At 41.5% G+C, this 23141-nt stretch overlaps 1 protein-coding gene across 1 annotated transcript in view; it reads right to left on the bottom strand.

Annotated features, from left to right (window-relative positions):
* Positions 1–23141, bottom strand: part of Lars1 (leucyl-tRNA synthetase 1) — a 59552-nt gene that overhangs the window by 6902 nt on the left and 29509 nt on the right. Inside the window, exons 16-31 of the mRNA XM_031365570.1 lie at positions 22245–22330; positions 22094–22159; positions 21931–22013; positions 20952–21090; positions 19904–20116; positions 19020–19077; positions 17255–17318; positions 13032–13215; positions 11376–11466; positions 10029–10169; positions 8975–9115; positions 8396–8506; positions 6198–6308; positions 3105–3209; positions 1760–1855; positions 607–739 (exon numbers count right to left, since the gene is read on the bottom strand). Coding sequence (XP_031221430.1) covers positions 607–739; positions 1760–1855; positions 3105–3209; positions 6198–6308; positions 8396–8506; positions 8975–9115; positions 10029–10169; positions 11376–11466; positions 13032–13215; positions 17255–17318; positions 19020–19077; positions 19904–20116; positions 20952–21090; positions 21931–22013; positions 22094–22159; positions 22245–22330 — 1822 coding nt within the window. The remainder of the gene's footprint in view (positions 1–606; positions 740–1759; positions 1856–3104; positions 3210–6197; positions 6309–8395; positions 8507–8974; positions 9116–10028; positions 10170–11375; positions 11467–13031; positions 13216–17254; positions 17319–19019; positions 19078–19903; positions 20117–20951; positions 21091–21930; positions 22014–22093; positions 22160–22244; positions 22331–23141) is intronic.

The raw sequence follows: 23141 nt of genomic DNA on the forward strand, positions 1-23141 counted from the left end.
AAAAAAAAAAAAAGAAAGAAGGAAAAGAAAAGAAAAAAATATAAGCTTTGGAGTCAAACAGTTTGAATTCTAGGCTTGAGATTTTCCAGCTAAACAAACTCGGCAAGTTCCTTAACATTTGTGAGCCTCCATTTCATTATCTCTACGAGGGGAATAATAATGCTGATGGCACACTGTAAACTGTAAGAAGCTAATGCATGGAAAGCATGCAGACACTGCCACTTTCTCTCCTCTTACCTAGAGAGAGCCCACGCTGGACAACTTAGTCTAGAATACTACGGGTATGTGTTCCCTAACTCTGAATTACCTCTAAGAGACACAAATCACTTATTGTAATTTCAGAACCAGCATTCTAGAATACTGAAAAAAATCTAATCCAGTGTACCAGGACCTTGAAAGAGAATAAGCTTGGTGCTCAAGTGACACAGCAGAGTTACCAAGCTATCTAACCCCAAGCAAGCCCAAGAGAATCTATGTCTCCAGTTCTGGGCCCAGTTCTCTTCCTGAAGTGCTACACTACTGTCCTTAGGCAAGCTTTCTCTGTCCTTTCTATGGACAACTCATCAATACACGAGCTCCTGCTAAGTTCCCAGAAAGCCCTTTTACCTTTGATTCCTCGGTCGGTTTTCGTCAAGCGTCTGATTATGGACTCACAGCTATCTCCTTGCCTGATGTCGATTTTGGTTGAAAAGTGCCCACTGGATGGCTGAGGATTTACTAGGGAAACTGGCACACCAGGCTAGGAGGGGAAAAATATAAGTGATGACATACCAAACTTGAATACTGTCAAAAAACAAGGGCGATCTCTACCACATTTCTATACCCACTAAAAGTCTAATTGTGTATTCTAAAATTATGACCAGGACAGTCAAATATGAAAGAAAAACTATCTAAGTTCATATCTACACCAAGATGCCTTGGTGTATGGATTACAACTGCACATACTAACACTGGTGGCACACCACAACACTAAGGACATTTTCTCCTCCACTACCATTATTTGTTCAATTTGTTTACAACAGGGCAGGCACAGGAAGAAGCACTTTACAGACTTCCATATCCACAAAGGGAATATTATGGCTGTATAATGAGCATTCCTTCATTTATTCATTTCTTCCCCAAATGACTGCATTTCTGCACGCCGCACCGTGAGACAATGAGAGAATCATCACAGAACGATAATGTCAGAAGGTCTCCAAGACTGTGACTCCCTTACTCTTTCAAAACAGACCTGTTTTCAATTAACTGTGGTCAAAGCAGCGACCTTCCTGCGTCCTCCAGTGGAGTCTTAATTGTAGTCCAAATCTGAATGGATGCCTGGAGGCTCAACAGAATCTGGAAGACCTTTATACTTCCACCAATAATGACCAAAAAGTACAGTTCCAGCGCCAGTTAAGAGCTCTTGCCTGCCTTACACCAAAAAACAAAAAGCCTCGAATAACAGTTAAGTCAAAATAGGACATTTGAAAGTCTTACTCACAGCTAGATTGTTTTTGCCTTTCTTTCAATAAAAATCAATTTTAGAACATCTTACTTTGTTTTTTAAAACTACAAATAATAACTAACACTACCACAGGAATAAAGTAAGTGATAACCACACAGTACTGCACAAGCTGGACCTCTAAGACACCTCAAATCTAGCCCATTTCCAACCCTTCATATTCAAGGCCCTCCACCTCTAAATGAGCATTGCTGTAATGACCTCCAAGTCTCGTCTAGGCCTAAGAAGCAATGATTCCATATGGCTTCTTCAACTTACTTCTGTTCTGAAAACATTAAGTGGCTTCCCAGGACAACACTCTTCCCTGACTTTATCTTCAGCTTCAGAGGCAAACTTGACTTCTATATGTTCCAGCTGAGGAGATGGGAAACAAAAGTCATGAGTAGCACTTAATATGATTGAAATGAATCACCACTTCATCTCATTAAGAGCATGATGGCTTCGCCACTTAATAGGAAATGATCTGTACAATTTTATTGTTTTCCTTATTAATGTTAAATGAAATCTACCATCTGTTCTCAGCACTCGTCTTAGCTGTCTCGTGGCATTGTTCCTCATCCAGTCGGGTGTGGCACTCTCTATACTGGAATCTGGCATCTACCCGCCACATAAGAGGGAAAGCAGCATGAAAGCCTTCCACCTACACAAGCAGAAGCTCCCAAGTTATCATCTCAGAAGTTACATAAGCAGAGAAAAGTTCAGTCATATAACATACTGCAGTCCCCAAGTAGATGCCACTAAGGTGTGTGCCTACTGTTCACATGAAAGACCTGAACAGTTTTTGACCTACATGAATGTATATACATGAGCAATCTACTAATCTCTGACTTCGTGATCAATAGGCTTAACAAGCACGACATGCTGGGTTCAAAAGCCAGCAACAAATGCACAGCAATAATGAATAAAGCAAACTCTCCTGTAGACCTCTCTCTCCCTCGGCTCTATATTCCATGGAACAGTTCTCAGTCACTTTAAACCTGCATGGTTTTTAGTGTCTTCATTATCATTAGAATCACATTTTGAGTCTTCTAACAGTATTCTAAAGCAGTTTAGTTTTCCTTTAGCCTGAGCTAAGGGAAAGCATTTTTAGATCCTATGTAAGTTGTAACTGAAAATGCACCAGGACACAGATGATAATTAAGCCAATTCTGTTACTCTGAGGTCTGAAGGTGGGACAATTCGGAATGTGGCATAATAGAAAGGCTTTTAAGGCATCTAAATAAAAGGTGTCATTCTAGTTTGTGAGCTTTTGAGTTTTCTTGGTTTTTTTGCTTTGTTCTGTTTTGTTGCTTGTGTGTGTCACACAGAAGGAATTCTCCTGGCTGCTCTAAAGACAGTCTAGGGAGAATCCTTAACCACATACAGCCCATGAGTTATGTATAAGATAACTGATAAGTGAATAAGGTAACAGATCATTTTCTTTCTGTAATTTTTATATCCTTTCATCTATTTTCATCTCAAAAACATTTATTAATAACATATTGGGTCAAAGTACTAAATATAAAAGATGAAGTTTATTAAAAGTATCCTAGCAGGCTATAAAGCTAGACTGTGTTTGTTATGGGAAACCATAGTAAGTAACTACAACCCCTGGCCCTCTTACCTCAAGAGAATTGGTTAGGTAGACTATATTCTCCATAAGTACTGCCTGCTCATCAAATTCCAACTCTAAATCCAAGACTCGTGGCCCTTTCTTCTCCATGTTTTCCTAATAGTTGAATGGGTTTGAAAACAAAATCACATTTAAAAATATTTTAAAAAGAATCTATTTTTCCTAAGTAATCATTCTCTCAACTGATAAAATCTTTACATTTCAGCAGGTAAAGGAAAGGGCTTTGACTCACAGGCTTACCTTATCTATGTTTGCTTGTTAATGAAATTACCTGCTCGGAATAACTGCCATTTAAAACAAGATGAGATTTAAGGTAGTACTGAAAAGACTAGAAGGCGTGGGGTTTTCAGATGTTGAAAATAAATGTGGTTTAACAACTGTTTACTTAGATGACTTACTGTACAAACCAAAAGAATCAAAAAAAGCTTTTAAAAAAAATCCCTTGAGCCAATAATTTTTTAATTTTTCAAGATAACAAACATTAAAATTCCCAAAGACATTTCTGAAAGCTTAAAGAAAAACTGACACTGTCATTCTATATAGGTATCCAGATAATCTTGTAATATTCAAAAGACAACTTCTTATTCTTTTTTTTATAGATTTATTATTATATGTAAGTACACTGTAGCTGTCTTCAGACACACCAGAAGAGGGAGTCAGATCTCATTATGGATGGTCATGAGCCACCATGTGGTTGCTGGGATTTGAACTCAGGACCTTCGGAAGAGCAGTCAGTGCTCTTAACCGCTGAGCCATCTCACCAGCCCCCGACAATTTCCTATTTTTAATTTCCTTCAACATTAAATATTTGCTACTCAGAACATAACCTTAGCGGCCCAACTTCACTATAGCTATGTGATACAATGTGCCTTATTCATGGGACAGTGGCCTCACACTATTCCTAGTACCCACTGCTTTCTGCCACCATCGGCAGTAAATCAATGCCTTTATACGGAGTGTCTGGTACGGATCCATGCATGCTGCAGGTGCTCCTCCCCTGCCTTTCTCCCACAGACTCAGCACAAGGCAACCAGGCAGGGGCCAGTGCTGCTCTTAGCTTCCCTACCTACAGAACCACAAGTCAAACAAACTCCCAGTGTTTAAGCAATTATCAGTGCTTGGCTAGGGATGTCACTTGGTGGTAGGACATTTGCCTAACATGTGCAAAGCACTACATTTAATTGCCAACATCATAAAGGCCAGGGGAGTGAGGGGGAGTGTCCAGTCTGTGGTATTCAGGGGAGTGAGAGGGAGTGAGGGGGGAGTGTCCAGTCTGTGGTATTTGGGGGAGTGAGGAGGGGTGTCCAGTCTGTGGTATTGAGGGAGTGAGGGGAAGTGTCTGTCCAGTCTGTGGTATTGGGGGAGTGAGGGGGAGTGTCCAGTCTGTGGTATTGGGGAAGTGAGGGGGAGTGTCCAGTCTGTGGTATTGGGGGAGTGTCCAGTCTGTGGTATTGGAGGAGTGTCTAGTCTGTGGTATTGGGGGAGTATCCAGTCTGTGGTATTCTGTTATAGCAGCAGGAAAATGCAGTGAAGACACCACCTAAGTTCCATTTCCTTTTCCATAAAAGGACTAGAAAGCCAATCTCTTTAGTGACAAGCTCTCACGTAGTCCAGGTTGTCTTCAACTTAATTTGTCACTAAGGAGTCCTTGAAACTCTTATCATAACCCCTGCTTTAACCTCCCAAGTCCTGGAATTATAGGCATACACCAAATCAGGTTTACTGTGGTGCTAGTGATCAGACCCAGAGCCCTGGACATGCTGGGCAAGCTCTCCACCATGTGAGCCACATTCCCAGTCCAAGAAAGCTATTTTCTTATTCCCAGATTCATCAATCATTTTCAACATGTACAAAACCACTAATTTCTTGGTTGGCTAATCAAGAATATTATTTAAAAATATATTACTGTTGGGCATGGTGACACATGCATTTAGTCCCAGAATAGGAGAGGAAAAGGCACAGGATCTGTGAGTTTGAAGCCAGTCTGGTCTACAAAGCGAGTTCTAGGACAGCCAGGGCTACACAGAGAGGCTCTGTCTTGGGCAGTGTACTGGCTAGTTTTGTGTGTCAACTTGACACAGGCTGGAGTTATCACAGAAGGGAGCTTCAGTTGGGGAAGTGCCTCCATGAGATCCAGCTGTGGGGCATTTTCTCAATTAATGATCAAGGGGGTAGGGCCCCTTGTGGGTGGTGCTATCCCTGGGCTGGAAGTCTTGGGCTCTATAAGAGAGCAGGCTGAGCAAGCCAGGGGAAGCAAGCCAGTAAGGAACATCCCTCCATGGCCTCTGCATCAGTTCCTGCTTCCTGACCTGCTTGAGTTCCAGTCCTGACTTCCTTTGGTGATGAACAGCCATGTGGAAGTAAGCCAAATAAACCCTTTCCTCCCCAACTTGCTTTCATGGTCATGCTGTTTGTGCAGGAATAGAAACCCTTACTAAGACAGGCAGGTAAGGGGAAAAAAAAAAAAGAGGCAGAGGCAGGTCAATCTCTGTGAGCATGAGGCCAGCCTGATATACAAAGAAGAGTTCCAGGCTAGCTAGGACTACATAGTGAGACCCTGTCTCAAAAACTTAATTAATTATTTAATTAATTAAAAATAAAAGAAAAATCTGATGTTGAGATCATAAAGAATTCAACTCTTTCATAACAAAGAACTTAGCAGCTCAAAACATCAAGTCGCTATTTCATGAACTAACTCAAATCTAACCACACACTTACTATCACTGTAACTCATGCTGCTCAACTTAAGCCACAGAAATGAGGAAATGTGGTTCCAGGCAAGTGATTTACTGATAATACCCCAACATAAGCAAAAGAATGTACTTCTTCCCCAAAATTGGAAGGAAGAGAGGCAGAGCATGGGAATGATTCAATGCACCAACTCTAAGCCTAATTTTCTTCTGGAATGCACATTTCACAAAGTCAGCAAGTCTACAGGTAAAGTCAAAATCTGACTGCTCACGTCTCAATCACTGACTTAAGAGAGCCAGTCAGCACGTCACTGGGGGAGACTGTGTCCGAGGCTTTTTCCCTTTCCCTCTCCTGTCCTATCTAAACAGACCTTAAGCGGCCATACTCACTTACCTTAATCATGGCAACAAATGGCATAACTTTCTTCATATACTTCTTCAATTCTGGCAAACTGCCTAGTTCACTAGCAATGACTTTGTTATCAGGCAGCTTTCCATTGTTGGCCTAAAAATGGGAGCAGGAGAAGGGGGTGTAAAGAGAAGTCTTTAGAAAATGATGCAAGACCACACGCATGGCTGCCGACCCAGAAGCAGGCCCCAGCCAGCTGTTAGAGAAGGGTGCTCGGCCCAGCATCATAAAGTGCAAGTTCAGTGACTAGGGCAGAAAGACCTTCCTCTCTGAACAGAAGAAGCACGCTTGTCAGTGCAAATGAGAAACACAGTGTGGTGCACTGAATATTTATCTTCTTTAGTAAAAGCAGCCCCTCCTAGAGACAAGCTTACCTAGTAAAAGACTGATGTGGTCATATAAAGATCTTGTCTTCAAGTTCAAAGATCTTATTATTTCATTGGTCATATTAAAATGGATAGCAACACTTTTTTATACAAAACATACATGACTACTTTGGGGGAGATTTTCCCCCATTATGTGTTTGCATGTGCACATGAGAGCAGGTGCCCACGAGGCGAGAGGCATCAAATCTCCCTGGAGCTAGAGTTATAGGCAGTTGTGAGCTGCCTGACGTAGGGGCTGAGAACCGAATTCAGGTCCTTAGCAGGGGCCGTCTCTCTAACCCTGAAATATGACTGCTTTTTGAACACTTGGGACTGGAGAGATGGGTCAGTGGTTAAGAGCACTGGCTGTTCTTCCAGGTCCTGAGTTTGATTCTCAGTGACGACATGGTCCACAGCTATCTAGAACGGGATCTGATGCCCTTTTCTGGCATGCAGACAGACATTCGGACAAAGCCCTAGAATATATAAGTAAATAAATACTTATTTTTAAAAAATACTTTCCTTTATAAATATGAAGGAAAAAAAAGATTCTCTAGTTACTGATGCTAAAAATAGTATAATTCCTGTCAAAACAAAGCAAAACAAAACAAAACGTTATCATATATCACTGATGTACAGGCATGTATATGGCCCCCACACAGACATACATACAAACAGGTAATATATACATATACTACTATAACAATACACATAATTACTTTTTTTAAAGATTTTGTTTATTTTATGTATATGAGTATGCTGTAGCCGTCTTCAGACACACCAGAAGGGCATTGGATCCCATTACAGATGGTTGAGAGCCACCATGTGGTTGCTGGAAATTGAACTCAGGACCTCTGGAAGAGCAATCGGTGCTCTTAACCACTGAGCCATCTCTCCAGCCCCATAATTACTTTTTTTAAAAAAAGAAAACTTAAAGATTGGATGGTGATGGTGCATGCTTTCAATCCCAGCACTTAGGAGGTAAAGGCAGGAGGATCTCTGAGTTCGAGGCCAGCCTGGTCTACAGAATGAGTTCCAGGACAGCCAGGGCTACACAGAGAAACCCTGTCTCGAAAAATCAAAAGAAAAATGAAAAGTTAGGGCCAAGAGTAGTGGCACACCTTCAATCCCAGCACTTGGGAGGCAGGGGCAGGGGGACATCTGCAAGCTCAAGACCTGTATGGTCTACAAGCAAGCTCCTGGCCACTCAGGGCTACACAGTAAGACCCTCATTCACACACACATACACACACACACCAAAAATAAGTAAGTAAATAAATAAATAATCAAGAACAAAAAGTTTGACCTAAATTAAACACTGAGTTTCCTACAAACAGAAGTGTTTCATTTCATAGATACTGAGCTGACTGACATCTTTGAGACTACCCCATGGGCCACCACAAAGTAACTGGCAGTCTATTAAGTAGTAAAGAACAAAGCTTCAATTTACTCCAAAAGTTGAGCCTTTTATAAATCCAATCACTGCTAAAATCACAATGAATTCAAAAGGTAAATTCTATCCCTGTGCTTCACCATTTTAACTATACATGCAAAAAACAAAAAGAAAAAAAAAAAAACAGGCCCTTTAATTAGAAACAACTAGGTTCAATATATTTTTTGTAAGAAAGCTTCAGAAATGTCCAAAGATGGTAGTTTTTCTCTTGGCATCATCCATGTATGAGCTACCAAGGACAACAAAGGACACTCTCTGCCTGGAGAGAATTGAAAAAGGCCACCTGTCTGTTCCCTCCCTCATACCGTTAGCATCCTAAAACCAAAAGTATCTTACGCAGACAATACTGAGAGAAATCGCATCACCTCAAAGTGGCTCCGCAGGGTTGTCAGGGTAATGTGCTGCCAGACAGGGTAGTTCTTTGCCACATAGATGGTGCAGTGTGAGGGCCTCTGAGCTGGCTGTTTGTCAGTCTTCTGCACAGGAGAAAAGAAAACCATGGGTTCTTGTGTAACCAAAGATGAGAACACTCAGCACCCAGACCATCATCCTTAGCAGCTACATACATGTACATACATGCACATACCCTTGGCAGTTAGAACATACACATTCAGGCCTTTAACTGTTAGAACATACATGCACAGACCCTTGGCAGTTAGAACATACACATTCAGGCCTTTAACTGTTAGAACATACATGCACAGACCCTTGGCAGTTAGAACATACACACTTCAGGCCTTTAACTGTTAGAACATGTTCCACACCTTGAACAATTGGAACATACATGTTCCAGACCTTTAAGTTAGAACACATATGCTTCAGAGCTGTATCCATGGTCCACCCAGCACTATCCATTCTAATCACTTAGTTTTCAGGAGTTTGTTATCTGACAACCCATGATAAGGAATGATCCCTTTAAAAAACTGTTTAAAGGGTGACGTCACCTTCCCTTTAGCTGGCATCATGTAATTCTTGAGCCGTAACCTAAGGTCATGTGCTACTTCCATGAGATACTGTGAGGAACGAATCAAGGATTCATCCACAGGACCTGCCACAGGCCAGGAAGCATGCATAATTGAATCAGGCTTTAAAAAAAAAAAAAAGAAATTGAGATTAAACAACACTTGCTTTTCCAGGCCTTGCTTACAGTTTCACACCACAGCTACCATCTGTAATCGTGTGCCCCAAGTTCAAACCTGACTACACACAGCACACTTCTGTAGTCCCTGATCTAATGTTCCCTAGAATTCAAGCTGTGAAGTCTGACTCTACATTCTTAATTAGCATCCATTTGTACAAGCATATTAATACCCACACACATATGCTCACTTTCAAAGAAAATTATGTAATGCTAATTTGCCTAAATTTAATCATTATTATATAAATTATGCATGCTCTTAGTTTTTAATCCTATTAATACACCCAGTATTAAAAGTATGGCTATTCAGCATATAGATCACTAGCATATTTCTGCATGTGCTCATGACTGAAAAGGAACATGAAACAGGCCAGTCTCCTGATCTGCAAGCCTAGGGGAGATAACTGAATTGATCTTCACATTGTGACTGCTGACATACCATCCATAACATGCAGCCCTAGATATGCCAGGAGTTTTATATTAAAAAGAACATTTATGCAAACATACCCTTACATCTTTGTTCATGAGCACTTCATTCTGTTATTTACAGCTCTCTAAATATTTCTACCTTTCTACCCACTGGAAGAACAATATCACACACGCATTCAAATGTACATCTGGACATATTCAAATATAGATGGGAATCAAACAGTACACAGCAGGCATATGACCACATTTCTAACGTATGTACATTGTGCTACAAATGGACAAAATCTTGCATGGATTTTTCAACCTGTTGGAATTATGATGATGAGTCTGTTCCTGTTCTTAAACTTCTCATAAGGAATAACATTATCACAACACTTAACTTACTGAGGCCAAACCATACTCCCTAAGACATTTTGAACCCAATGGTATACCTTTCCCAGCAGTGTCCAGATGTGTTCACACAAATGTGGACAGAATGGAGTCAGAAGGATTGTCTGAACTTCAATGAAGCGGAACACAAGCTCTCTGTGCATCCCCTCTGTGGCCAGTTCACGGTATTTGTCTTTCGCAGCCTACACAAATTTCAAACGGTTTGTCATTTTCCTCATCTTTAAAATGAAGATGAACAATTCAGTTGCTTGGTTTTAATGCATTACAGATTAGTTTTGTAAAAGTTATATAAATGTTTCACTTTATTTTTTAAAGTCTACACTATAAAAACAATCTTTTGTTGAGAGAATATCATGCATTTATATTAGTGATTCTCAAGAAAGAAGTCTGGAAATGTAGCTAAGTAGCAAGAACGCATGCCTATAACATGCAAAGCTCTGGACTTAAAATAAACCAGAAAACTGTTTCAATTTTTCTCCATAACAAGGGGAAAAAACAGTATCAGAATTTTGCTGTGTATCTACCTGGTATGGAGTTTCTAAGACAGGGTTTTGCTATGTAGCCTAGGCTTGCCGTGCCTCCATTTTTATGAGCATGCTTTTTAATCCAGGTTAACCCTCAAACTCATAGCAATCCTCCTGCCTTAGTCTTCCAAGTACTGGGATTACAGGTACAAGCCCACCACGTTCAGCATTTCCTTCCTTTCTTCCTACCTACCTAATACCTACCTACTTACCTAGCTACCTTTCTTCCTTTAAAGGCATTTTAAGGTATGTCTATGACAATGAGACATAAAGCTAGACCTCTGAACTGTTTATTCTCAAAGGTTAGGCTTTGAGCAGTGCCCAGAGCAACATAAAGGGGTATGAATGCAAGATTTCTATGCTCAGCATTTGGCCTTATTTAACCACATCTAAAAACCAAGTTACATAAATCCCAATGTGACATTTTACAAAACTGGTTGAGTAAAGCTACATGTGGCCCTTGAAATGCCAAACTTGGAAAAACAGTGACACCTTGTGGAAAAACTCAGACAGCATTTGCTTTCATGTGGATGGCAATTAATTACACCTTTGCCTTCATATCTACCAATTTAAAATGCTTTTATGCAGCAAGACAGGGTTGGTACATGCCTAATTGGAGACAGGAGGACCTCCCCTTAATACTCAAGAGTAAAATAAGAGCAGAATTTTCTATACTAAGTAGATACCAGAGACACAATGTCAAATAAAACTACTTTTGAATCACAATTTATCAGAAAACTTAGAAACTCGTTGAAAAGATTGTCAGTCTGTACTTTGGACATGCAATTATTTCATAGCAAGGAGAAAAAGGCGGAAATACACCATATTAATGCTTACATGGTCGACACCAAAAGAATAGCATACCTGAAACTCAAAAAAACCTGTTTTCAATGCTTCTTTAAACATCATCTTTTCATAGTTTTGATCTGTTTTTATAATTCCTGCATTCATTTCACTATTGAACAGGGAAAGAAAATCTATTCAGTTTAAAGGCAACTATATATTTTATGTACTTCATATTATTATATACTTATATGTATGTATTACATAATTATGACATGTCTGCCACATAGATTAATAACCAGCGAAATGAGCACGACAGCAGAAACATTACAAAGAGCTCAATACAAAGGCCAGGGAGATGGCTGCATGAGTCCAGTGGTGGCTATACAAGTGTGAGGGTCTGAGTTCAAATGCCCAGAACCCAGCTAAAGCCCCATGATGCAGTACACATGTGTAACTCAGTGTCTGAGTTGAGATGGGAGGCTGAGACAGGAGAACCCCAGGAACATGGTCCAGCTAGCCTGGCACACAGCAGCCCATCCCAAACGAGGTGGAAGGCAAAGACCAGTGCCTGAGGCTTCTCTCTCCTCTCTCTCTCTCTCTTTTTCTTTCTCTTTCTCTCTGTCTCTCTTTCTCTGTCTCTCTCTACACACATACACACATACACACACACACACTTTTTAAATTTTTGGTTTTAAAAAAATTACTCAAGATAAAAATGCTTTGTCCTTAAAACTTTGTCTACCCTCTTGTATACAATGTCAGTTTTCACTATCCAGGGCTCCTATTTATAATAACACACTTAATAGTGCTTTGTTATTGTTCTTAAATGCTAAGTTTTTTGGTGGAGCTGGGCATGGTGGCCTGTAATCCAGGTACTTGGAAGGTTAAATTCAAGGCCAGCCTAGGGTAGTGTGAAATTCTAACCCCAAATACCTCCTCAATGAAAGCATTGTTAATGATGCTTAAACACACTATAAAAATCACCTAACTAATGCGTCAGCCAGGATTTACAGAGGTTGCATGCTAAGCCAAGGATATCAGCTATTAGGAAACACATCTCTTATCACCCCAGAATTAATTTGTCCTGACCTAGCCCTGATTTCTTCCATCTCTTGCCTCTGAGCTACATGTACTGTACTTCAAACACCATACCCTTTCCAATGTGCTTTCTCCTTTCCCTGGAAGACTGTTTATTTTTTCAAGAAACCCCAGAATTCCCGGTCTCCCTTGAATCCTCCTTACACCTATTACTGAATTCACAGTCAGTAGGCGCTATGTCTTTCCACCAAGTCTTACTCGTCTTTGTATCTCTCCCAACATAAGGCCAACAAATGTCTTGAATTTTTTTAAAAAGCTATTTCTTCTTTTCTCTCAAACCTGTCTCCATTTCATCCTACTGTAATGCAAGCCAGTGAAGGAAAGGTCATACAAAGAGGGGTTTACAGATACAGACAAAACCACATCACAAGTTTCCTATTGCTACCTACATCGAGGCATTTAATGAAACCGCTAACCCTCGGTTTCCTCATCTCTAAAACTGAGCTAGCTACACTGTCAGTGCTGAGGCCACTGGGAGGCTACAGTCAGAGAGGTGCCTACACAGGTAGGCCCTCAACAAACAGCAACTACTGCTATCATTTAACTTATTCCAGCAAAAAAAAAGAAAAAAAGAAAACCAGACAGCCTGAAAACCAGACTTGGTGACTGCCATGGCATAGCACTGGCCCAAACTACCTGGCAAACACACGATCATTGAATGAGTCCGCAGGTCCACTTCTGAGGCTGCTGCAGTTGGCGAGCATTTCTTTGACCCACTCTACCCATGTGTACAGACGGAGGATGCCTGCGTCTGCCATGGCTTCCACAAAGTTAGCATCTTCAACAGTGTCACCAGCATCAGCCAGAGCCAGGCGCATTCCTGACAGAAAACAAAACCAGTCAGCAAAAAACAGTTACTGCCGGGCAGCAGTGGCACACACCTTTAATCCCAGCACTTGGGAGGCAGAGGCAGGCTGATCTCTGTGAAACAGAAGTCAGCCTGGTCTACAGAATGAATTCCAGGACATCCAGGGCTACAGAGAGAAACCATGTCTTGAAAAAACAAATACATGTATATATCTATACTGTACATATATATGTGTGCATATGTATATGTGTGTATATATTTGACCTAATATAGGATTAAGAGTGTTTGTGGGAGGAATCTCAGGATGGCAGTCTTCATTTATGTGGTATGGGGTGCCATGCATGACCTAATACAGGTCAAATATATGTGTATAGATACACACATATATATATGTATACACATACATTTGGTTACTGAAAGCCAGGCATGATGGCAAGCACCTAATAATCCCAGCACTTGGGAGCTAGAAGCAGAAGTTCAAGGACATCCTTGCTACATAGAAAGTTTGAAGCCACCCCAAGCTATATGAGATAATGTCTCAAAAAAGAAAAGGAAAAAAAAAAAACCACACACTCACATTCTAGGAAAAAATTATGCACCCAGCTGGGTACATGCAAATTAAGAAATAACAAATGTTATAAATGACTGTCCTGGATCAACAGCAAAAATAAGGCTCTCAACTTCTTACAATACTTTTGTGCCCTCCCTATCACACTTGTATTATTTGTGCTCATTTGTATCAGTTTGCACACACTCAGCGCAATGTGTTTCTTCCCAGGCATGCTGAGATGACAACAGCACTCAGACATGGGTTTTGCTATGAGGAGTGAGACAAGCAACTAAGGCTGAGCCTTGAGGATTAAGAGTGTCTGTGGGAGGAATCCCAGGACGGCAGTCTTCATTTATGTGGTATGGGGTGCCATGCCTGACAAGTGGGGTCTACAATGTGAATATGAAGATGCTTTGAAAAGTTAAACGTTAGAAGAAATTCTGCAGTCTTTAAGATTATGCACAAGGGCGGAGCCTGGTAGTAGCAGTAAGAGGTTGCCTGGCCTCTTGTGAGTAGTTAAGAAGTGCACCTGAGGCTGAGATGACAGCCAAGCAGGAAGCTGTTTGTATAAAGAAACAACTGCAACAAAAAAGAAAGATGAAATATCCTTCTGGTTAGCCTCTGATCTAGAGTAAATTAGATAGTAAACAAGAGGCTGAGGTGGAGGCACTGGCTTGCCTCTTCTTAAAGCTTGGGGGCCAGAAGAAAAAGCAAGTACAAGTTAGATCTATGTTCAAAAGCTCTTCCTTGGATCCAAGAACTTGAAACGCTTGGGAAGATGCAGAGAGTCAGGAGGAGCCCTTAAGTCCAACCTTCAGTAGAAAAAGGGAATCTCTGTAATCCAGTGTGCAGATGGGGTATTAACAATGGGTGAATGCAAGAAATTAGTGTGCTCAGGAAATATTTAGCATTTGAACTGCTGGAATTAGGAAACATTTTTAAAAACAAGCAATGAAAGAGTCTGTCTCAGTCTGGCTTGTGAAGCTATGGGACATGGGGGCAGATGGGATCAGCCTAACTGTAGGGAGGCAAACAAAGTGAGTACTGTAACTTCCCATCCTCCTAAGGCAAAGGCCTCATAACTGTGAAGTATGAGGGAAACTGGTCCCTAGTGGGCTGGCTTACGAAAGCCATTAGGAACACTTGGTTATCTCTATCTAAAGCCCTCATAAATATCAGGAATTGGAGAACCACAGAGGAGGGGCAGACACTATTGAGGGAACAAGGAATAGCAGAAACTGAGTTTGAACCCCAGTTCTCTGGACTAGATGAAACTTTGTTCACACAGAGGTAGTTAAACACATGGTTGACCCAGTGGGGACCTCAAAGCTGGTTTGGACCTTGGTTTTTTGGCGGGGGCAAGATCTTTAAAAGTAGGAAAGACTTTGGCAGATCTTGATGACTTAGACCAGCATGTAAAGGGTGTCTACACAGTAGAAGAACGAGCTAAGAAGAAATAAGAGAAAAGTAATGCAGAAGGAAGAGGTCTGTCTCAGGGACTCAAAGGCAGATGTGGCAACATTTATGTTGAGCCATAGTTCCAAAGAAAAATGTTGATAGAACGGGTAAATTGTGTGCTCATAAGCTTCTCTAGAGCCAGAGGAGCAGTTCACAGAAAACATCCATGATAGAGCACTACAAGTAAAAATGAACAGGCCCACCCCGGGGGGTAATTATCCTCCCAGATTAGGGAAAGTACACTTCCCTCAGGAAAAGGGTAATCTAGGGCTGAAGACGGAATGCCCAGTCAGGAACTTCCCCAACAGCCAGGTGTGGTGAAGAGGGGCTACAAGCCACTGTGCCAACCTGAGGCCAATCTTACCAAGGGAGCCCGCAAGTACAGCAGAGGCAAACAGGGCCACATTCACCTTTGTCTCCTGAGTCAGCCTGAGCAGATTAAGTCAGGCCCACTGGGTTTACCAGGTGTGGAGACATGTAGGAAGACTCCAGGGAAGAGCTCCAGGATATGGAAATGTAATAGCTCACAGAGAATGACTAGGGATTAGAGGGAACTAATTAAGTTATCGTCTCCTATCTGTGCTGTGTACCCAACATGATCTGCGGAGGAAGCAACTGATCTAAATGGATGGCATATCCTTGCTGTATTAGACCTCCCCTGTGTTTGGCTTTAGTGTCTTCTTAGTTGTGAAGCTCTGGGGTCACCTGACACTTGCTGAGGACAGATGACAGCAGACTTTCAGAATGTTTCCCAAGGTCATCGTTGTAATCTAATTGTTACAGGATGGTGGTGGCTTCGGATGTTGCCTTGTCCTGCCTATCCTCCGGAGAAGGTTTTGTTATATAAATGACATTACGCTAACCTGTGTGCTCTGCAGATTTGGAAAACCATTGGAGAGACAACTGGGTACAATGGTACTTCTAACTACTTTGCAACCCAGCGGGGGCTAGGTTAATTAAAAGAAAAAAAAATCCAATAGGTACCTGCACATGGGTGAAAGGGCACTCCCAGGGGCCATAAAGTTTATTGAATATAAACACTAGTACCAGGGATGGGGTACCTTCCTGTGAGTTGTTGGCCAGGAAATCCCCTAAGGACCCACAAATCATAATAGCTATTACTGTGGCTGGTGGTTGTATACTAAGACACTACTGCCAAAGATAGCATGTGCATGCTTGGACTGTAGGACACAGAGATTACTGGGACTGAAATGGAAACTCACACCCTGCTGACTGGCTTTTATAGTGCCTGAAGTGACCATGCAGGCTGCTGGTGAAGAAATGTTGCTGACATTCCTGCTTGGCTATCTTCCCTGTGTGCTAAAATACCAACATGCTAGGCAAGATGTGCCTGCTTGTGCAATAGTGGTCAGCTGTCATGGGTGAGACCAACAGCCTTCCATTTGGATTTAAGGCCTGCTCTAAAGAAAGGAAAATCATGTCTGGTACTAGAAGCCAGGACAAAAACCTGTGCCTTGGAAAAGCAACTACTATGTTTTTACTGTATGGACGAGACGCACATGTCAAGCTGCCTTCTAAAGCATTCACACCTACCCATCACTGTTCTTATCAGCTTCAACTGACTGGGGAAGCTTCTGAGAATTCAGGACAATCACCCACAAGTTTGTTGGCCAGCTAGTCTGAAGCACACAGAGCAAATAAGAGAGACTCTCAAAGCAAGGTGAAGGGAGAAACAGCTCCAAATAGCTGTCATCTGTTCACTGTAGACAATGTTGTGAAACCAACAGATGAAGCTGTCATCTGACGTCCACATATGCGACACAGTACGAGTGTGCTCACACTCACACAAACATCATACACACGTACAAACAATAAACTTCTAAAAAAGACTCTAAATACTTTGACTTTTTTCTTTAATAGATTATATCAGCAATTCTCGTGATTTAACTTACATATTGTGCTGCTTATCCACAAAGAAAACATGAGTATTTAAATTTTTGTTAAAGTACAAGAATAAGCACCAATCTGAACCTATTTTCTGCAGCCCTATCTGAATAAGAGCAAAGATGAAAATGTTCTCACCGTCAGCTGAAAATTTGTCAACAGCTTGGCTCAAAGTGAGGAAGTTGCCTGTAGATTTTGACATCTTAAAAAAAAAAGCAGTGATCAGGCATTAATAATAATTTATATAAATAAAACAATCGAAATCAAGTTAATCAGAGCGGTCATGATGAGCCAAAGGCAAGAGGATCTGAAGACGGAAGGAAATAGCAGATGATGACTAAAAAGAGGCAAGCAGTGAAGCTGAGGCAACCAAGGATCTGTGTGGGTTCCCAGCCACGAAGCAACTAGGACAGCATCTACTGTGACCACAGAACGGACTTGACTGCAACAGGGAGTACTGGCTGCTTACAAAGGGGAGAGCCTTGCTGAACCAAAGGCATTAGGAACAGAATAGCCTCGCTCCTGGGGGTAAAGTGAGGTTTTCAGGACCATCGGCAGCCCTTAGAGAAGCACATCCACAGCGTGTTAAGAAAATGCCATATTCTCATAGGCTCTCACCATGTTGCCCTGGAGGGAACAGAGCCCATAAAGAGCCATCACCTTCCTCTACCTCCTAAGTGTTGAGATGAAAGGCACATGCCACTGCACCCACCAAAGAGAAGAACTTGTCAAATCACCTTTGGCTTTTAGGGCACTGTCTAAATCTGACACTGGACACTGTAACCTGTACCATCTGCTGTTTGTTCAGTCTGTATCTATGTCCACTGTAACACTTACAGATTTGTTCTCATTTTTATTTATGAATGCGTGAGGGTATGAGTGTGTGTGAGCATGCACATACCTAAAGAGCATGAGATCCTTGGAGCCGTAATGACATGGGTCGGCTGAGTGGTCTGAGCCATGTCTTAGCTCCTACTGTAATACTTACAACGGCAACCATGACGTTACACTAACATTCACTGGTCATCCAATGAACCTAAGTTACTGATGCAGAAATAAATGCAGTCACTTTTGAGGGAGGAAGGGAGGAAGTGTGTGTATATGTGCGTGTATGTGTGTGTGAGTGTGTGTGCATGTGTGTGTATGTGTGTGTACGAGTGTGTGTATGTATATACATGTGTGTGTGTGTTTGTGTGTGTGTGTGTGTGTGTGATTTCTACTAAGCATACATTAGACATATAGACAAATAGGACAGGTGATGGAAGTCTGTGCAACTATTTACTCAGATAAATCCTATAGTCAGCAAAAGGGACAATATTAATATTCCTAAAAGTGTTGGGAGGTAGCCATGTTAGCAGGAACAGTATTAGCATGTCATGACATATAGAAACCCCTGAAGCTCCAAATTCTCTTGTTCTTCAGAAGTCACAGTTCCAAACAGAAAGCCCCAGGCATTCTCTCCTGGACCACAGTTCTAAGATCTCTATGCTGCCTGTTCTCAGCTCCTTTCCTTCACCTCTCTCCTCTGGTCCTAATTTGAATCATTCTTTTTTTTTTTAAGATTTATTTATTTATTTTATGTAAGTACACTGTAGCTGTCTTCAGATACCCCAGAAGAGGGCATCGGATCCCACTACAGATGGTTGTGAGCCACCATGTGGTTGCTGGGACTTGAACTCAGGACCTTCAGAAGAGCAGTCAGTGCTCTTAACCGCTGAGCTATCTCTCCAGCCCTGAATCATTCTTAATACCAGAATCCTAACAAGCCTCAGACCCGTCTGCTCTGCTTACTCAAAAGATTAAACTTTATCCTAACAAGTTCAGACATCCCTCCTTAGTTCTAACTAGTTCATATTTCCGTTCCCTCTTTTCCTCAGCTGACACGCTTTGCCCAGAGCCTCACCTTCTCTGAGTTGAGCAGCAGGTGTCCATTTGCTCGGACAGACACAGGCCACTTGTCACTTCACAGGCGCAAGATGCAAGGCAGAAAACAAAAAGGACAACAGAATTACGATTCTCCATGATACCCTGAAGTAAATGTTAACAGCAAGCAGTTTGTTGAGACAAGACCATCCATTGCAATCGTGGGTGGCTTTTGCCTCGCAGTTCTAGAGCTCAGAAACAGGGCTTGGCTCATCCCACAAAAGCGCTCCCTGTGCTGTGCTCCTGTTCCCAACAGGAAGCAACTGAAAAGAACTGAAGTCTTGGCTCTGTGGGTTATAAAAACAGAAATACAACAACTGTTTTGAAACCACAGGCAGGGCTCAGCTATTAACAAGATCAGGAAGATCTTGAAAATATGCAATTATACAAAAGAAACAGAAGAGCACATATACCTTTGCATGAATATAAATACACAGCTTTCAATTCCCAGAATATGTATGAACATTTGTTTCAAAAGAAACCAGAAAAGAACTGTAATAGCAAAGTAGAGCAGACTAAGTGCAGTGGTGGGTGAAAGGTCATGAGCACCCTGTTATCGTCACACACTGCACCATGCACTCTACAGCCTGTCTTAAAACTGCTGCCCTCCTGCACCAAGCAGACCAGTACCCTTGATAATCTGAGATATATATAGCATACTGTTTAGGCTGTTGATAGAACTGCTGGGTCACAGTTCTAAGATCTCTATGCTGCCTGTCCTTAGCTCCTTTCCTTCATAAGACAGGGAGAAGCACACATTCCACATGAATACATACTGTAACAAATCCAATTAATCCTCCATAGCCATTCCTTAAGACACCCTTACTATCAATAAATGAACGCCACACAGACTTGAGCATTTACCTTTGTTCTGGCCACATGGCCACATGATTATAAATGTAATATGAAAGATGATTTGGAATCAGATCCTTGCCAGAGGCACGAAGGTCCACTGGATACCAAAACTCAAATTCCTGCTTCAACTGATCCAGCTTTTCCTTTGGGATCTGAGTCTTAGGAAATGGAGCATCCTTGAAGAACACATAATCCCAAACATCCTTCGTCATCTGCTGGGCTCTGCATTGAAATAAAGTAAACAAAGGCACTATTATTTTGAAAGAACCAGAATTTTCAGCTAATCATGTATTAAAATTTTAATTAATTACAGTATCAAACAAGAACAAACAGATCCCCTAAGAACTAGAAGGCATGATAGCACAGGAGGAGTGACTTAATCATCTTTTCTCAGTTGTACAGTAAAAAACTGAAATATAAAAAAAGACTGCTAACCAAGCTCTTTTCTTTTTTTAAAGATTTTTTTTATTTATTATTATATCTAAGTACACTGTTGCTGTCTTCAGACACACCAGAAAAGGGCGTCAGATCTCATTACAGATGGTTGTGAGCCACCATGTGGTTATGTGGTTGCTGAGATTTGAACTCAAGACCTTTGGAAGAGCAGTCAGTGCTCTTAACAGCTGAGCCATCTTTTTAGCTCCTCCTTTCTCTCTCTCTCTCTTTTTTTTTTTAAAGATTTATTTATTTCATGTATGTGAGTACACTGTTAAAAGTCCTGAGACACACCAGAAGAGGGCATCAGATCCCATTACAGATGGTTGTGAGCCACCATGTGATTGTTGGGAATTGAACTCAGGACCTCTGGAAGAGCAGTAGTACTCTTAACCACTGAGCCCCCAAGCTCTTTTTTTTTAAAAAACAGGATCTTACTAGGTAGACCAAACTGGCCTTTAACCCAGAAAGAATGGCCTATCTCTGCCTCCTACATACTGAGATTAAAAGTGAATGCCTCCTGCTATTTTCTTGAGAAAAATAAATCGATTTTTAAATATGTAAGCCAAAATGTCACAACATGGGCAATTTAAGAGCTTCTTTTCCCTAACTATGCACCCACCTGATGCCCAGTGGAGACTCCGCCTGCCCATGCAGGTCACCTCCCTGCAACAGGTGTGCGACTGTGTAGAACGCCATGTAAATTGTGGAATCCGAGAGAGATTCAATCAACCATTGCTCATCCCAAGGCAAACGAGTGCCTGCAACACAAAAAGAAAAGAATTGATGTTGACTGAAGCTGAGGGTCCCCGGCAGAAGCCACATCTTCCAGGCTACTTATCTAGGACCTTCTGAAGCTGTTCTGGGTGTGGTTTTGATTTGTTTGTGGTGCTAAGAATTGAGCCAAGGTTTTGTACATGGTAGACAAGCACTCTACCACCAAGCTGCATCACAACCCTAAGAAGCCCTAAATTCTACTTTAATAATTTATAAAGGTAAAATAAGTATGTAAAACCAAAACTGACTGAATCTCTGTAGTCCTTTAATAAAAATATCATATGGCTAGAAAGGGTTTGGTAAGTAAGAGCTCTGCTGCACACACTTAAGAACCAGCATTTGGATTCCAGCACCTATGTAAAATCCCGAATCCCCTAGCCCTAGCACTCTGGGGAGAGACAGGAGGATCACTGGGGCTCTGTCTGCTAGCCCAGCTCCAGGTTCAACAAAAGACTGTCTCAATGACATAAGGTGGACAGTGATAGAATAGAGCCATTCACCCTCCACTGGCCTCCACACATGCGCACCCTGCTCATAGATGTGCATATACCCATACATGTACCCATGTAAACGGGTACACATACACCATATTTACATGCGCACACACAAGATAAGTATATAAACAAACAGATCGTATTATAAAAGCTATGTGGGTCAGAGAGGCTCTATCTAGCATTAGATAGGTGACTGGGAACGACATCCTGGTCTTCTCATTCTCTCACCTAGCAAATACCAGGAGAAAGGGGAAGGAAAGGCAGAAAATAGTCCATTTTCTGTCTATCTAACAAAAATCATTCAAACACAAGTATGAGAAGTTTGCTGACCTAAACCATAAGTTCTTGAGCAAGCATGTTCTTGTAGCCAGTCTAAGGAAGCTTCAAAATTCTTCCTGCTCTCCTCGCAGAATCTAAAAAGAGCAAAGGCCAAAATGTGTCCTTTCTTTCATCAGCTGCACACCCTCGCCCCTCTCGTTTTCTCCCATCTTACGTTTCCATGGTCTTCAGGCACTCAAATGTCTGTTTCTTCCAGTTCTCATCTCCATAATCCAAGTACCTGGGAGTAAACAAAATAAGCTCTTCTTACTGTCAGAAATGACCAAAGTGACTCACACAATTTTCTAGTTACAAGAGGGACTAACCACTGGTCACACAGGGCTACGACACATTCATCTGCAGACCTCGATATCACTTGTTTTTCTGGCTCCATGTAGATAAGTGCATCTCCCTAAAGGAAGGTAAACAAAGACAGGGCAGGTGTCATGTCCAAGCCAGCCTTCCCTTCCCCAGGCTGGTGCTATGACAGGGCAGGTGTCATGTCCAAGCCAGCCTTCCCTTCCCCAGGCTGGTGCTACGTGCCTTTCCATGCAGCTCCTGCTTCTGAGCACCTCATCAACTGGACCACTTTACAAGCTACTCATCATCCTAGCACTTTCTAATCTTATGGTTTGAGGATTGGGCTTATGAGAGCTTTCTGTCTTTGTTATAAAAATACAAAGAAAATTAAAAGAAAAACTAAATAAATGATACTACTGTTTTTAAAAAGAAAAAAATATATAGATTAAACATTAAGAAATCTTATTATAAACTTAGAGCTATTACAAATTCAGTCCTAAATAGAAAACTAAATACAATTTACTTAATTTTGGTGTTGTGAGGCAGGGTTTTATTTATCCCAGGCTAGCCTCACATCTGTTATGTAGCAGAGGATGATCCTGAACTTCTGATCTTCCTGCCTCTACCTCCCAAGTATTGAGATAGATATGCACCACCACATGGGCGCCAATTTTATCTATTTTTTTCACTGGATGTAAATATCTCTTAACACATTGTAAAGCCATGCATTTTAAGCTAGGATAATTTTTAAAACTAAAATCCTATATTATCATTATCAAAATGACTCACTGCTCTATACTTAAAATTCAATGCTTCAATATAAAGTGGGTTTGTAAACAGTAAATTAGAAATAGACATTTAGCCGGGCGGTGGTGGCACACGCCTTTAATCTTAGCACTTGGGAGGCAGAAGCAGGTGGATTT

This window comes from Mastomys coucha, unplaced genomic scaffold, assembly GCF_008632895.1.
Source record: "Mastomys coucha isolate ucsf_1 unplaced genomic scaffold, UCSF_Mcou_1 pScaffold13, whole genome shotgun sequence".
Lineage (NCBI taxonomy): Eukaryota > Metazoa > Chordata > Mammalia > Rodentia > Muridae > Mastomys > Mastomys coucha.